At 41.4% G+C, this 15,977-nt stretch overlaps 1 protein-coding gene across 1 annotated transcript in view; it reads right to left on the bottom strand.

Moving 5' to 3' along the window:
* The window catches only part of LOC148524180 (microsomal triglyceride transfer protein-like), a 172,626-nt gene that overhangs the window by 52,219 nt on the left and 104,430 nt on the right, over positions 1 to 15,977 (bottom strand). Inside the window, exons 8-12 of the mRNA XM_088472233.1 lie at positions 10,185 to 10,342; positions 9,811 to 9,979; positions 5,858 to 5,965; positions 2,893 to 3,105; positions 1,518 to 1,729 (exon numbers count right to left, since the gene is read on the bottom strand). Of these exons, the coding sequence (XP_088328359.1) occupies positions 1,518 to 1,729; positions 2,893 to 3,105; positions 5,858 to 5,965; positions 9,811 to 9,979; positions 10,185 to 10,342 (860 nt within the window). The remainder of the gene's footprint in view (positions 1 to 1,517; positions 1,730 to 2,892; positions 3,106 to 5,857; positions 5,966 to 9,810; positions 9,980 to 10,184; positions 10,343 to 15,977) is intronic.

Here is a 15,977-nt window from a genome sequence, read left to right as displayed (position 1 = left end):
GTGACATCTGTGGAAGCATTTCCAGACAGGGCTTCTAGATGCTGTACAACCTCTTTTAAGGCTTTGTAGTCTTGATGCTGTCAACCCTGGATCTCCTCAACATCCAATTGCTGTTGCCTCCGGGTCTCCTCAATGGACAATTGCTGCACCTTGGTGGCTTCTTGCTGAGCCCTGATGGCTTCCTGCTACAGTGAAGTAGCTTTTAGTAAGGCCTTAACAAGGTCCTCCATGTTATCTCTTGGTGTAGGTGAGAAGTCACATTTGGCGTATCTAAGCATCTGCTGATGACACCAAGTTCACAATATAACAATAAACTTGTATCTGTCTATTTAAATTTTCCACATACCGTAGATATTTATGGCTGCAATTTAAATGCAGTGTTGACATTCTCCGCCTTTTGGTGGAAAGATCAAGGTAAGGGTGTTGTCTCCTCGCATAAACGGTTGCACTAGTCATGCAGTAGCCAAGTAAAAGTATACCAGTCCAGGGTCTTGGTACAATTTTCTGCAGCTAGTTTTATTTGCAGCACAAAAATAAACAAAACATAGAAGTAAATCCTGGCCTGTTCAGCTTTAACTAAACAAAATGATTCCCTCTCTCAGAGTGGAAATACCTAATGTCCCTCTCACAAAATAGTATATAGCAGAACACTTACACTCAGCAATCACTTTGGGGCCTATTCATCAAACGTTAAATGGCCTGGTAACCATGCAGAAACGCTAGTTTCTGCATGTTTTAGTTACTTGGTCATTCATCACCAGGGGTCCGGTAGGACTCCCTGATATTCAGTAAACTCCAAAAACCTTCAGTTTTCACAGATTGCTCACAAGAACAAGCGCCAACTTCAGAAGGCGCTTGCTCTCATAGCCCCACTCCTTCCTATGGGAAGGAGTTCCGGGGATGCAAAGAGGGAACCGAGCGGATCCCTCCGCTGCCTTCTCATGGACTCCCCGGCGGCTATGCGCATGCGTGACCTCAGGTCACGCATGTGTAGCTGGGCCGGCGGGGAGGAGGTAAGTAATGCAGCTACATCTGTAGCTGCCATACTAACTGAGGGGACAGCTACTTTTTGGAGCAGCTGTCCCCTCACTGGAGCAAAGATGATTTGCTCCGGTGTAATCTATCCCCAACTGCGAGTTGGATACTTCAGTATCCCTCGCAGCGAGTTCAATACTTAATCATCAGAGGCCATACGGCCTCCGATGTTGAATATGCCCCATTGTCTCTCAACAGGCCTCTGACCTCTTCCCCAGGGAATAAGAGACTGACTACAGAGACTGGCACAGCTTTTGTCAGCCTCTCACTGGTGGTCTGGCATTCAAGGCTGCTAAGCAGCTTCTGTCTACCACACAGAAGCTAAAAACCTGGGGCATATATATCATTCTTTGACAACTTTTCCAGTGTTTTTGCACAAAATATATTCTAAAATGATCACTACCATGATAAACAATTTCCCCAAGATATATATGTCTCTTGCATTCCACTGTACATTACAGCCATAATATAATAAGACTTACATTGCGCGCTGGAGTTTGAGCTTGTTGCATACTTTGGAGAGCAGTAACTTAGAATGTTCAGTGTCCATTAACTTCAGGCCTGCTGAAATGCTATTGAGGTCCACCAGAGAACAATTAGCAGACAAGAGAGTCTCTGCCGCCATAAGCCGACTCTTTTTATCATACTGTTGGTGTGTTTGATGGAAGATACAGCTCAAGGTTTCCTTTATCTCCTATAATGAAAACATTAATTACAGTATTTCTTTGTTGCAGGTCATTTACATTGTGCACTTAGGGCCTGATTCAGAGATGATGGATTTGCAGAGCCACCCACAAGCGGATGTGCAAATCCATCCATCTCAGATGCAAATGCAGAAGGAGGTGTCAGACACCTCCTTGCTGAATTTGCCATCCCAACTGCGAGTGACGTCGCAGGCTGGGATCACCATTGCGACCGATTGTCGCGATGACTACTCCTTTGGCTGCAGAGTAGCACTCTGGAGACTCCGGAGAGGTAAGTATAACTATATATATATGGGTGCAGGATGTGCAATGTGTGCCCCCCTGAACCCAGGTGCCCATGTGCACTGCACACATTATAAATAAACCATTGGTGTCTAGGTGTGTGGTGAGGCTGAACATCTGCAGACGCACAATTTGCAAAAAGTGGAGATGCCACATCAAAGTCCAACTTCCTACTACTTTCATACTACAGCTTTCAATTAAATCCATTTTATGGCAGATGAAGTGAGGAGAGATTGGGGCTGTTTTAAAGGTGGCAATTGTTAGCACCTGCTAAGATTTTTTATTAAGGTGCTCGAAGAAATGCACTCGTCTGCCACAGTGCAACATGGATGTGCAAAGCGGGTCCAATTAAAAGTATATGATGAGACCTGAGACTGTAGCCAACTTGAGCAGAGGACCAGAGAGCCCAGGGTTCCACTTTTTAAAAGTTTAAGAGTAGCTAAAAAAAAATGAAAATAAAAAATTATAATATAATAAAAGCTATAGACATAACAATATGCTTTCTTCAAATAATGAAGCAATTGTTGGTGTGTTACATGTCAGTGCCCTACTAAGATAGCAATGACAAAAAGGGATATTGCGGAACTACATCTACCACCGCGATACTTTTTTAATATACTACCTCATGCAAAGGCTTTTTGTCTTTTCATAAATCAGAACCTTAAAATGGCCTTATCAATTGAAGTACATAATAGATATTTTACTGTGTTGCCTGACATTTCTTTTTATCAAGAGACAATTAAAATAATCTGTAGCATTATGCTATATGTGTAAATCCTTCCAGAACAATGTGTGTTTATGGTACATACTGTATGTTGTGAGGAAAAAAGAATTATACATAATGTCTTGCTTTATAGCCAGGCTCTCATACCTCAGTAGATAAAATCTCTGCTGGGAAGCTTTGCAGAGCCAATAGTGCTGTGCTACACACTACTCCTGTGTGCTCCTCTGCATATTGAACTAGAATGGGGATAGTTTCAGGCAGCTGAGCATTCTTCAAAGACAGCAGGTATATTTTCATCTCAGCCTCATCTTCTGCATTATTCAGGCCTTCCAGAAGTGTGGCCTTTGCAAGTTCAACATCCTGCAAAAATAAAGAGATAAAACAGAAACATGAATTCATCAGAGGCAAATACTTAAGCATTCTACATAAAAACTTTAAGATTTGATATTTTTTGTACCATGGTGTGCAAATTAATTGGGACACAGCTTTTGTTTTTCCTGTGTTTTGTTGTATTCAAGTAAATACAAATTTTTTTTTTATAAATCATTAATAATTAATATGACTACCCTTAGCTTCAATAATTTGTTTTACACAGGTGCATCTGATTTAGGGCCATATTAAATTAGGTGTGAAAAGCCGTGATGGGCAAAAAAGTATCGCTGATTGAGTCTTTTCGTCAGGCTGAAACTATACGCCGTATTCAACTGCAAAGACTTTTTGCGTAAAAAAACGCAAACAAAAAGAGGAACACCTCAAAAAAGCACTTTGAAAATGGGTGCGAAAAAGTACAAAGTGGGGGAACAAACTCAAAAACTAGCTAAATAGACTTTTAGGGGTCTGCAAGTATGGGGGTGAATTTTTTATTGCAGGTGTTTGCAGAAGGTGAATTTTTTGTTCAACTTAACACTTGACTTTAGCGATTTTTAACTATGCTTGCACCCATTTTCAAGTACCCCAAATTTGACAGGACTACTTATTTTCACCAAAAAAAAACTGCTTAATGCTATTCATCACCACTTGTGCAAAGCCGCTATTATGGAGCAATTGACAGCACTTAAGTACCCCAAATAGCTTCAGTGGGGCTAATCGAGGACATCTAGATTGATCCCCAATGTTAGTGCATCTTTTGGGGGGTGTCAGGCTGATTTCCCCAATGCTGACAACACTTTTTGCCTGTTAAAGTTTCGCTGGGACGCGTTTTCATGTCCTTTGGAATTTAATACAGCGAACAGCGGGAGCGCGCGGGATACTTCTTCGCATGCAAAACTGGCGATGTCGGTGAAAAGTCCGGCATTTGAAAAAGTATCGCAGGTGCGAAAATAATTCAATACAGGCCTAAGTTGTAAAGGTTTGCTCTTTATTGGTCTTCCTGCAGTTTTTCTCACTTCTAGAAGAAGAAGACGACACAAACAGCACATCACCAGTTGATATTTCTCTATTTAGGTCCTTGCTTGTTTTATTAGGTCAAATAACACTTTCGAATAGTTTTTAGATTTGGGTGTTGTTTATGATTCCTTCTGCATTTCTTCTTCTGTTTTATGACACTGATTTTGCTTTGAGTTTTAAGCAGCTTTTAAACACTAGGGGGTCTAATTACTAAGCAGTGTTAGGAGACAGAGTGAAAAATTATAAGGTGCCAGCCAATCAGCTCCCAACTGTCATTTTTCAAGCACAGCCTGTGAGATGGCAGTTGGGAGCTGATTGGCTGGCACCTTCTCACTCTTCACTCTGTCTCCTAACACTGCTTAGTAAAAAGACCCCTAAATTTATTGATTCCAACAAACTCAGCAATACCATGAGCAGTTATTGATATGTGCTTTTTATCTAGCCTCCACTTTCAAAATCACAAAACGTAAAAACTAACTTTGTGTTAAAAGTGGAGAGCGATACTGCACACACTCCATTTTCTTCCTCTAGGGAGGTGTCATTCCCTGTTTCAAGGTAGCCGCCAGACTTAGCTAAGGCACATGCGTGACGCCATTTGTCACTGTGATGAGTGTCACAGTGGGAGATAGTAGTCTCCCACTTAGCTCCAGAGAGACCACAGTATTACTGCCACCCACAAGGCCTTCCCGGATCCCTTTACCACTACCCGGTTACAAGATACACTCACTGGCTGGTGAGTTGTATATCACTTTGCTCCACTCTCAGCAAACCAGTGTATAACCAATTGTTTAGCAATTGTTCTGTTTGTTGACTCATGGCATCTGTTGGTGTGTACTGGAACTCTGCTACACCTAAAAACCTGTAAACAGATATTTCCACCAATTTGGACCAATTAATTTGCACACCACTGTATTTCTATATTAAAAGTAATTGTTTAGGTATGTTCTGTCCAATTTCTACAGAGTGTGTGCCAAAAGTTAATGCATGCACTTTTTGTAATGGTACCTATCTCTAGCCATGTAATTTAAATATTGACACTTAGGGGTATATTTACTAAATCAATATTGTGTTTCTGGGGTTAAATCATACATTTACTAACATACCATTTTTGATTCATTTTTTAAAGATCGATGTTGATCGTTTTTCATTGATCTTCATTGGTTTTAAAATTGATTTAAATCGACCTTTAGTTAATATACCCACTAGCCAAGAGTCTCTTTTATAGGTACCAGTGGAGTTATACAAATATTACTGACAATCTAAAACAATGCCTATCATATATTCTGTCCAATATCTGGTTATGAAATAAGTGTTCCGGGCTTGAAAATTTTATTTTATAGGTTAGAAGTGGTTTGAAAGGGCAAAAAGGAAGCATAAACTGCGTACGTTCTGCACCTTTTTATCATAAGAATTGAGAAGGAAAGCTTTATGTAATGATTGATTGAATTCCAAACGTTATTTAGCAGCATAACTTTTTTTCAAATATTACGCAGATATGGTGATTGTAGGGTAAGTATTATACGTTATGAATGTTCACTTTAAGGAACCACTTAGAGCCTACAATGGAAGAGAATAAAAGAAGAAGAGTTTTCACCCAAATGCATGCCAAATGTACATGAAATATGGAAGCTTTTTAGTTAATATTTTGCACATCACCCAATAATACAAGTCATTCAAAGTAATATCTTTTATACAAAATAAATGCACAACAAATATGGAAACAAACCTTTTCTTCACAAAGCTCCATCCTACACAGCTTGCCAACAATTGCTCCAGTAATCACAATTCCTGTTTCCATAATGGCAGCATCTGCAATTTTCCCCCTGAGCTTCCTCTAAAATAAAACAAATTCCTTTAAATACAATATTTTATTAACCATTTTATTAAATACTTTATAAAATTAATATAATATAAATCAAAGGCAGTTAATTAATGAGCTGAACTATGTACATGAATTAACATTTGTACTTATACTTAACTAAACATGCCTACCATGCTTTTTCACTGAGGAGCTTGGCAAACTAAGCAGACAAAGGGCTAATTCAGCATGGCACGCAACAGCAATGTTGATCGCAGATTCCAGATTCTCGGGACTCTGCGCGTACACAGGACCTGTTCTGCGAATATGCAGAACGGGTCCTGCGTAACTGCACGCAGCCCCTTCTATACCTCTGATAAAAAATAACCAATAAGGCAATATTCTGGAGCTAGTTAGGAATGTTGTTCTAAAGCAATTACTAAATAACAAAAGTAATCACCTCTACAAACTTCAGAAATATATAGCAAAAAATATAGCAGCACTTCTATCAAATACTTGGTACAATAGGATGCACAAATTACATCATAGCAGTAAATTTGTTCAATATTTAATCACGATATCTAAAAAATAAAGCAAGTAGAACAATTAAAATCAATTAATAACATCAGCTGCATTATATAAGAACCAATTTATACAACAATGCTTGTTCCTATTCAGATAACTAGACTACACTATAGCTGGCAAACCCACACTTAAGGAATTCTTGCATGTGGGGGGCATAATCCACATAATAGGTAATTACCATAAAGCCACCGCTGGAGGAAAAAAGCCCTGTATTGGTAGTGATAGTAATAATTCAAAAAGGGTAGGTCCTCACCAATATGTGATGTATTTCTAGTGGAGCCTCACCCACCAATAGGTAAGCATAAATCAATGTCCAATAAGGTCCCTGCTACATATGGTGAATGGTCAAGTCCTGGTCCAAGCGTTTCCACAAGTTCTGCTGTCAGTGTGGACCCACCAGAATGAAATGTCCCTCTCTCTTTACAGGCAGCAGCAGTTAATCTGATTAACAGGCAGAGGCCTTTAAAGGGCGATGCAGGAGCAGCCGGCGTACCCGTAAACGGGACATGTCGGCCCCGTTTTCTGGGAGTGGCAAGGCCAGGGGCAGCATCTGCAGGCTTTCTCAGCTGGCCGGCGGCCCGGTGCCGTCCACAAACTTAACCGATAGTCGCAATGGTGACCTCGGTCTCAGTGTTGGGTTTGCAAATGCAGCAGGGGGTGTCCTACACCTTCTACTGCATTTGTATATTAGCAAGGATGGAATTGCTAAAATGCCTGTGTGCAGCTTTGCAATTCTGTCCTAAGCTGAATTAGCCCCAAAGTTTGAATGACAGTGTTACAGAGTTGCCTAGCAGGAATGCACTTTGGGATTGTCTGATTCATACCAGGAAGCAAGGCCAGTGATGTCCGAGTAACTGAAATGCATGCACAATCAGCTGTTTGACCTGTTAGATCCAATTATGACACTGTCCTACATATTGTATGTGTGAGGATCTTGAATGGTCTGTAATGGTGTGGGGGAAAGTAAATACTTCACTTTGGACCCTATTTATCAATATTTTTTCTAACAAAATGTAAAAAAATGGGTGTTTTCTCACCCTTTTCACATTATTTTAATATCACATAAATATATTAATCGGCTTTTGGAGCAGTTTTCATAAAAAATACTCCAAGCCCTTCAATTCTCATATTTTTAGTAACCAGATGTCATTTCCCATACTTGTAATGGCAAATGTGAGCTGCTCAGATTTGCTAAAAATAAATTGTGAAAAAAATACTGGGAAAAGCCCTGTGGTAATAACGCTATCTTCAGACCAAGCTTTCCCGTTTCCCCGACTTCTGCTCTGCTCTGACAAAAAAACAACAACACTTACCAGCATCCAGGGACCAGTGATTGGTGCTCTGGTGAGGTCCTCTGGGACCCCGGTCAGCTGGTCTCATGCAGCAGCTGACCAGGGCCACAGTGCAGGAGCTTGGAGACCAGCTGACTGGAGTCACAGATGACCTCACCGGTGCACCGATCACCAGGCCCGTAAGGATAAGCTGAATATGGGGGATGGGCAGGGGGGAGGTTGGTTGAGCCGGCGGCACATGCATGGACACTTGCTCAATTATTGTTTGGTGAGAAATACAAAAACAGATGTACTAAGCCTTTGGGATTGATAAAGTAGAGGGAGAAAACTACCAACCACACAGCTTCTAACTGTCATTTTCAAACATAGCCTGTAACATGGCAGTTAGGAACTGATTGGGTTGTGCTGGGTGCAGTAATTCTCCAGACCAGGGCTACAGAAAGCTTGGGTGGGCCCTGGTCATGCAGAGGGTGTGACCTAATCATAAAGGTGTGGCCATGCCCATTATAAAAAAAAAACATGAATAAATGACTGTTTAGGCGCCCCTCCACCGGGGGCAGATCCAGGGGGGCGCGATAATTGTGATTGCACCCTCCTCACAGGCAGAAGAGACTGATGTGCTCTGTGGCAGCAGCCTCCCTGTACTCACACCAGCCCAACACTCAGCAGTGTGTGCTTGGCTCGGGAGAAGTGTGCGGTTTGGTCCTCCAGAAATCCAAATCTACCTGAATTTCATTAATCCGGACAGATCAGAGTCGCGCTTCTAATCTCCTGAGAAGATCCGGATAAATCACAGTCACAGTTCTGATCTTACAGCGGTTTGGAATTGGATTTTAAATCCGAATTTCGGGTTTTCGATTGCAGCAATTACATGATTTTACCTGTTTTTAAAAACTTTTTATAATTATTTTAAATCCAGATCCAAAACCCAAACATGGGGATCAGCGCACATCTGTAAAACACAGTAGTTGGTGCTGGTGGTGGTTAGTCCACACCTGGTATGCTTAACAAGTTCCTAGATTTATTACAGTATATCAAGTAGCATATGACACAGGGAAAATCAGAGGTGAAACAGCACTAGGTATAACATATGAATTGTGGCAGCCAGGAGCGCACTATAATGCTCAGAGCATACTTCCTTACTATCCCGGAAGTGGCGGGAGGTTCCTGAATTTTTGGGGAGCCCACAGCGCCCCAAGAAGAATATGTGGATCTCCTGCATCCCGGCCACTTCCTAGTGAAGTGGGCAGGAAGGGGAGATAATTACCGGGAATCGCAGTGTAAATGGCGTGAATAGCGGCTCTATATGTAGGTGGTGGGCCTAAATGACGCAAAAATGTGTCATTTAGCCCCACCCCTTCTCACGCTACGGCGATTCGCGGGAGTTTGCTGAAACTAATTTCATAGGAATCCAGTCTCGCCCACCAGGAGCAGATAAGAAAAGTTGGTAAGTATGGCCCAGAATATCGTTGGGTATTACAGTGCGCCGGGAATTATCATGATACTGGCACTGGCAGATAGTAACACAGGTTTGGTCTAGTGTACAACAGTGGTAGTATAGTGTACTTGCGGGTTAAACAGCGGCACTGCTGGCTAAAAGGTGGTGTGAGTCTCCTGGATCCGACCATTCATGCAGAATACCAGGGAGTAAAGGCACGCAAAGAATGCCATGCATGTGCGGTAGTGCATGTTAGAAGACGGACCTCCTTAGCTGAGCTCGGGAAGGTCCTAGTGACCGCCAGCTCACTTCTGCCTGTCTGATGCTGGAGGGAGACAGTGTAAAAGTGCATTCCTTTCAACATTAATAACATGGCCAAAGAGTAGTGATTTACTATAAACTTACAAAAGACTAATGTAAGATAATATATGAACTGCTGCTACAGGATACATCACATGTGCTCCATTTTATTGAACAAGCTTCTAAATGCATTAAACTGTACACTTATACAAGATTGTAAAATGTGCATGTTTTTATGTGTAATACAACAGCAAAATGTCACGTACCAGTACAAGGTTCAGAAGCTCTACTGAAGGGTGGGGTGTGAACGCTGCAGCATGGAGAAACTTTTCTTGCAAGTTAACCTGTTTCTTTTTTGCAAAATCGAGGAAATCAGACAGGGCAGCTATGGAAGCTGTAGACTGTGCGGCTACTGCAGCATCGATGAAAAATGGCCTACGATAGAATTCACATGCTTTTAATCATTTCCATTAATTTTTCATAATGACTATTATAGTACGCAAACCTGATATATAATGATCTGTCCAGTTTTGAATATAACCGGGGTTGCTTAACATGCTAACATCAAAACACAGAAACATACTTAGATATGTTTTTCTGTTGCATACAAATAGAATGTACTGTATGTTATTTAACTCACACTAGATCAGAAGAAGCTGTTTGTAAGAGTTGTACAACATCCTTCTTCTTGGCGTTCCGTAATGCACTCACAGCAGTCTGGAAGTGTCTGACTGTTGACGTCTTGAAAGTGGTCAGTTTAGACGCTTTTCTTTTGGAAATCTCTAAATATTTTTTAAGCTAAAATAACACACAAACATGCATGAATAAAGCATTTTTGATCCCACTGTGTAAACCTCCATAAATTAAAACACACAGAGGCCAAATGTAAAAGCCCATGAATTGCAGCAAGTGCTTGGTTTTACCTTTAAAAAAATTGACCCTTTAAATCTTGTGGCTAAATTGCCAAAATCTCAGCACTTGCCGCAACTAACAGACGGTTACATTTTGTCCCGCATGAATGGAGCTGAAAGCAAACAAGATGCATTTAGTTAAATTGACTTAACAATATGATAAAATATCAATAAAGGAGAGCCCATCATAGGAACTTGCCATTGGTTAACAACAGAGCCGTAACTAGACTTTTTGGTGCCATGTGCCAGAAAGAGCATTAGCGCACAACCCCCCCCCCTCTCTCCCCTCATTTTACAAATAGGGACAAAAGACAGGCAGCCGAAAAAGGGCTATGGCCTCATGGGGAAGGGCCAGGGAAGGAATTGGGGAGGCCAGGAGATGCTGGGGATAAAAAGAGGGGAGGCTACAAGTGCGAATGTTAATGAACAGAAAATTGACAGGCCCAAACAGCGCCCCCTGCCCTGCAGTGCTCTGTGCCATGGCACTGGTCGCATCACCCTAGTTACGGCCCTGGTTAACAACACCATACATTCTGCATCAAATACTGAAGGGAAACAAGCAGACATTAGAGTGACTCATTATTCCAGCACCTCCATTGTTACGCTGTAGATCTTGCTCATAAGGAGGATGCTTTAATATTACCTAAATCACCAGGGACTGCCTAACTTCTCACCATATGAGTACTTACCTACTCTCCCGTATGGTGCGGGGGACTCCCAATTTTTCAAGAAGACTCCTGCGACCCCCAAAAAGTGGGTCAATCTCACACATCCCACCCACTTCCTAGGGATTGCCATTCCGTAGAGAGGGGGTGGGGCTAAAATTTCACAAATCGCATTGTTTTAGTTCTGCGCCCTCACCCCGGAACTGGAATTTGTGGCATTTTGCCATTATGGGTGTGGGGCCTAATGGCAGGAGAGCCCGGCCTAGCCCCCTGAAGTGGCCTGCTGCATCTCCACTCTTTGCACGTATGCCTCTCATCCCACTGCTACCTAATTATCACCTATATTCAACCCTAAATTTTTTTCTAAACTTCACTCTTTTCTAAATGCCAACCTACGCAGGTCATATTTTATTCTAGGTTTACGTAGCTCCATGGTACCTAATTTATTGCCATATTCATGTTTTCTTAACTAGACTGTTAATTGCATTGCACAAAACATACATTTGATGTTGATCCATGTTATTATTACACTAGCTGATGTGTTACGATTATTATTAGCTCTTATGTATATGGTTGTGGTATAAAAGTTCAACAGTGTAAAGGTCAACACCAGTAGGTCGATACGTTCTGAATGTCAACAGTAACAAGCTTAATATGGTTATTAGATTGGCCATCATTCTGTAGACGTATATTTAGGTCGACAGGGTTAAATGGATGGTACAGCCTAAAGGTCGAAATTTAACATGTCACTAAAATGTGATTTGGACTCCCCTCATTTGCACATACCTAAAAACATCCTGACAAGTTGATGCAGGTACCATACAGTCAGTGTAGTCTAGAGTCACCCTCATGTGAGCCCAACTCATGATTGGCCATCTACAGCCATGGCCAAAAGTTTTGAAAATGACACAAATATTGGTTTTCACAAAGTTTGCTGCTTCAGTGTTTTTAGACCTTTTTGTCAGATGTTAGTATGGTATACTGAAGTAAAATTACAAGCATTTCAGAAGTATCAAAGGCTTTTGTTGACAATTACATTAAGTTTATGCAAAGAGTCAATATTTGCAGTGTTGACCCTTTTCTTTCAAGACCTCTGCAATTCGCCCTGGCATGCTGTCAATCAACTTCTGGGCCACATACTGACTGATGGCCACCCATTCTTGCCTAATCAATGCATGGAGTTTGTCAGAATTTGGGGGTTTTTGTTTGTCCACCCGCCTCTTGAAGATTGACCACAAGTTCTCAATGAGATTAAGATCTGGGGAGTTTCCTGAACAGGCTGGGGGCAAGCCCAGCACTACGCGGCATCCATTCCTCTTCTCCGGGGTTGGTGCCCAACCTCCCGACTGCCCACAGGACACTTTGCCCCACGGGTGGAACAACGGGGTAGTGCCTGAAAAACAGGACTGTCCCGATGAAATCAAGAATGGTTGGAGGGGCGCGCCCTCTATGGGGTGGCGACCCTGTTCGACTGCACTGGTCGAACGGGTCTCGAGCCGGTCCTGCTACTCTCTCTAGGCTAGCACATTGCTATCTCCTATTGACTTTCACTGTCTCAGAGAACCAATCATAGTGCAGCCCGTGGCCCTGGAGTAGCAGTCAGTTACTCACACAGCACAACAGTTTTTCTGTGACTTGCTTCATTCCAAGCCTCAGTTGCAGATGCTATCTTGCGGTTTCAGCACCCTGGCCAGCTCCGGACAGCAGCTTGGTGCAATATTTTGTTCTGTCACTTGCTTCACTAAAATAATCATTGCTCAGCTCCCAGTTGTCACAGATTCATACACCTAAACCTTCATCAACCAATGCTGTATAGAATAGTGAAAACCCCATCAAAATCTGTCCAGTGGTTCCAGAGACTATCTATATAATAAGCGAGAAAGTGTGTCTGTCCATCTTTTTGTCCTTTGCACGCCCAGAGTATTGCACGCCCAGTGTATACCTAGCCCCACCAAATTTGACATGATGATGTAGTTTAACCAGGATTACGTTTTTGCCTAGGTTTGAACTTCGTCAGGGCCACATACTGTCATGCAATTGTTAAAAATGGGGACACTCTTAAATTACAGTGTGCCAAAAACCTGTGAAAAAGCTACAAAAGTATATTTTTAAACTCAATCTGAGCAAACTTGATGACTCATGCAAGTTCATATTAAATCCAGAGTCTCTGTGTCCCCACACAGAGCCAATTCATGTTATGCCACACAGATCCCATTCAGATTATGCCACAAAGTAGTACCCCTTATACACATTATGCCATGCAGTAGTAATGCCCATTATACATTATGCAACACAGTAATGCCCCTTAAATTACACAGTAATTCCCCATACACAATATACCACACAGTAATGCCCTCTACAGATTATGCCACATAGTAATAGTGCCCTATAAAACACATTATTCCACACAATAGTAGTGTCCCTTACACATTATGGACCCCCCAGGGGGGTGAGAAAAAGAGAGAGAGAGAGAGGGGGAGAGAGAGAGAGACACACAGACTATTGTATGCTTGGTCTGCTAGTTTGTATGTTTGGTTTGCTACTTTGACCCCACAAGGTATATATACTTTACTATATATAATTTTCACAGTGGAGGCCCCCTACAGTAAATACCCACCGCTTTGCATTCTATGAAAATAAATTAATTGCAAATGTGTCCCACACATAATCTGTTTTTTTCTTGCTCACATGCTTCTCCACTTACTGTATATATTATTCTTTTCTCAGGTGTCTAGTAGGTAATCCACCACTGGTATGCAACCAGAAACTTGTGCCTACAAATCAACCCCAATGTCATACTTTTTATACTTAAGTTCCATTTTGCAAGCTTTTAAAATCAAACATGGATGTGGATTAGAATTTGACATATTTACGAATAGTGGTTCTCTCTCTCTGGATTTAATATTTCATGAGCCTTGAGAGGAGCTGACAAAATGCCTAGCCTTCAATTACCCAGAATGTGGAATTGATGGCCTTCTTGTGATACACTAAGGTCAACCATATTAAAAGTTGGCATTTGCACTGTCACAAAAAGTGACTAGAACATATTAATAGGAGTACAAAGAGCAGAAGTAGTAAGATTATTATGATAGAATCATTATTCATACTTAAAAATCCAGTCTGCTTACATTACACTACCAGATTGCTACATACAGTATAACTATGTTCATGTATGTTCCCTGTAAAAATAATCAAATATTTATTTGTCCATTTTTTCTCACTAAAAAATAAACGGTATTGTGTTCTCAAGCATACAAATTAAAAGTATTCATCTTTTATAATGATACTGATATAGTGTTATTAATGACTTCACTGAAAAACAGACAAACAAACATGGCAGTACTGTTGTATCCCAAGGCTATTGAAGAATTTAAATTAAACTTCAAATACATTTTAACAAAGAAGAGCATAGATAGTTTCACTTACTTATCCACACACCTAGAACACTTCTATTTTTCTTACCCAAAATCTATGCACTCTCAAGAGTGTTTCCCATTCAGATGTATACATGTGATGTGATTGGTCTTCCTATTATTGCCATTCTGCCCTTTGATCACTGCCCGATCAACAGTTTCATATCTTAAGGTACCTTAACTACTCTACCTTCAACTGAGTTAATGTATATTGGCCTTCTACCAGTATGGAAATGGTTCAGGCATCTCTTAATTCCAATACTTCTGTTCCTGTGGTTTTTATTCCATTACAGTCTACAGTCATCTTGCATATTATACCATCCACCAGATCTTGGATATTGGAGATCCACATGTTTGCAGGGACTTCTTTATCAGTTTCCAATGCACTTTTAATTCTAGGAAATGTTATCTTTGAATAAACCATACTCAGGGCCATTGTTTCCACTTGGCAGCTGCCTCGGGTGCTGAAATTTCGGAGAGCACCGCTGAATTCACCCTTCTTATCATTATTCTTATCATACTAACTGCTGGTGGCATCTCTGCACTCTTTCTTTTCTACTGGTCACATATGGGTGAGGTTTTGTTTATGACTGGGAAGAGTGTATTGGAGGAAGCAATGGCAGTAATGTGAAGCTTTGTCTAGGGCACCTAAAAGCCTTGCACCAATCCTTAGAGTCCATCATTTCATTAATATCCAGCCAGATCTTAGCAACAGAGAAAAAAGTGACCAAATTATATACAATAGTTCTCTTTTAAGTTTGTCTTCTCTATTTGGGAGAGATGTATCAAAGAGATCAAACAAATTGTGATCATATCCCATTTTAGTCACCTGCACCATATCTGCTGTAGACCATTTTCTAACATATGGGGGGCGATTCAATTTACCAGGAGTTGAATAGTGCTGGAAGCACGATGTTTAACCTGACGGAAGCAGTTAAGTTGGAGGTTCTCGTGATTTAATTTGGTGTTTAGTTGTGAGAACCGGCATTCTCTGACTCAAGTGCCGGCCGCAAAAATCACTTAGGAGGGTGCAAGCAGAAATCATTAGTCAGACTAAACAGCGAGCTGAATTGATTAGCTCTGGGAGATCCCTCCTGGAGCTATTCAATTCTCGCTGAATTAAATCGCAACCATGGGGATTCATATGTGATGTAATAAATCTATGAAAATGCAGTTTTCAGAGTGTCAGGATGCAGCCTGTGATTGGCCTCTACTCACCATTGCGTCGGCTTCCCTTGATCTGTCAGACAGTCAGATGCCATGTTCAGTGGCTTGTGGCATGCTGAGTATTCTCCCCAGGGTCTGCTAGGACATCCATGTGTTGCTCTGTGACTTGGTTCCTACGGTTGCAGCCATAACAGTATACATCACCTGATTACCCTTCACCCAATGGTAGCATTGGTTACTGTCAGCTGACACTGTCCTCCAATGGACCGCTACCTTA

This window comes from Taudactylus pleione, unplaced genomic scaffold (genome assembly GCF_031769625.1).
Source record: "Taudactylus pleione unplaced genomic scaffold, aTauple2 ptg000121l, whole genome shotgun sequence".
NCBI lineage: Eukaryota > Metazoa > Chordata > Amphibia > Anura > Myobatrachidae > Taudactylus > Taudactylus pleione.
The sequence above is the reverse complement of the archived record's forward strand: the minus strand, read 5'-3'. Positions and strand labels throughout refer to the sequence as shown.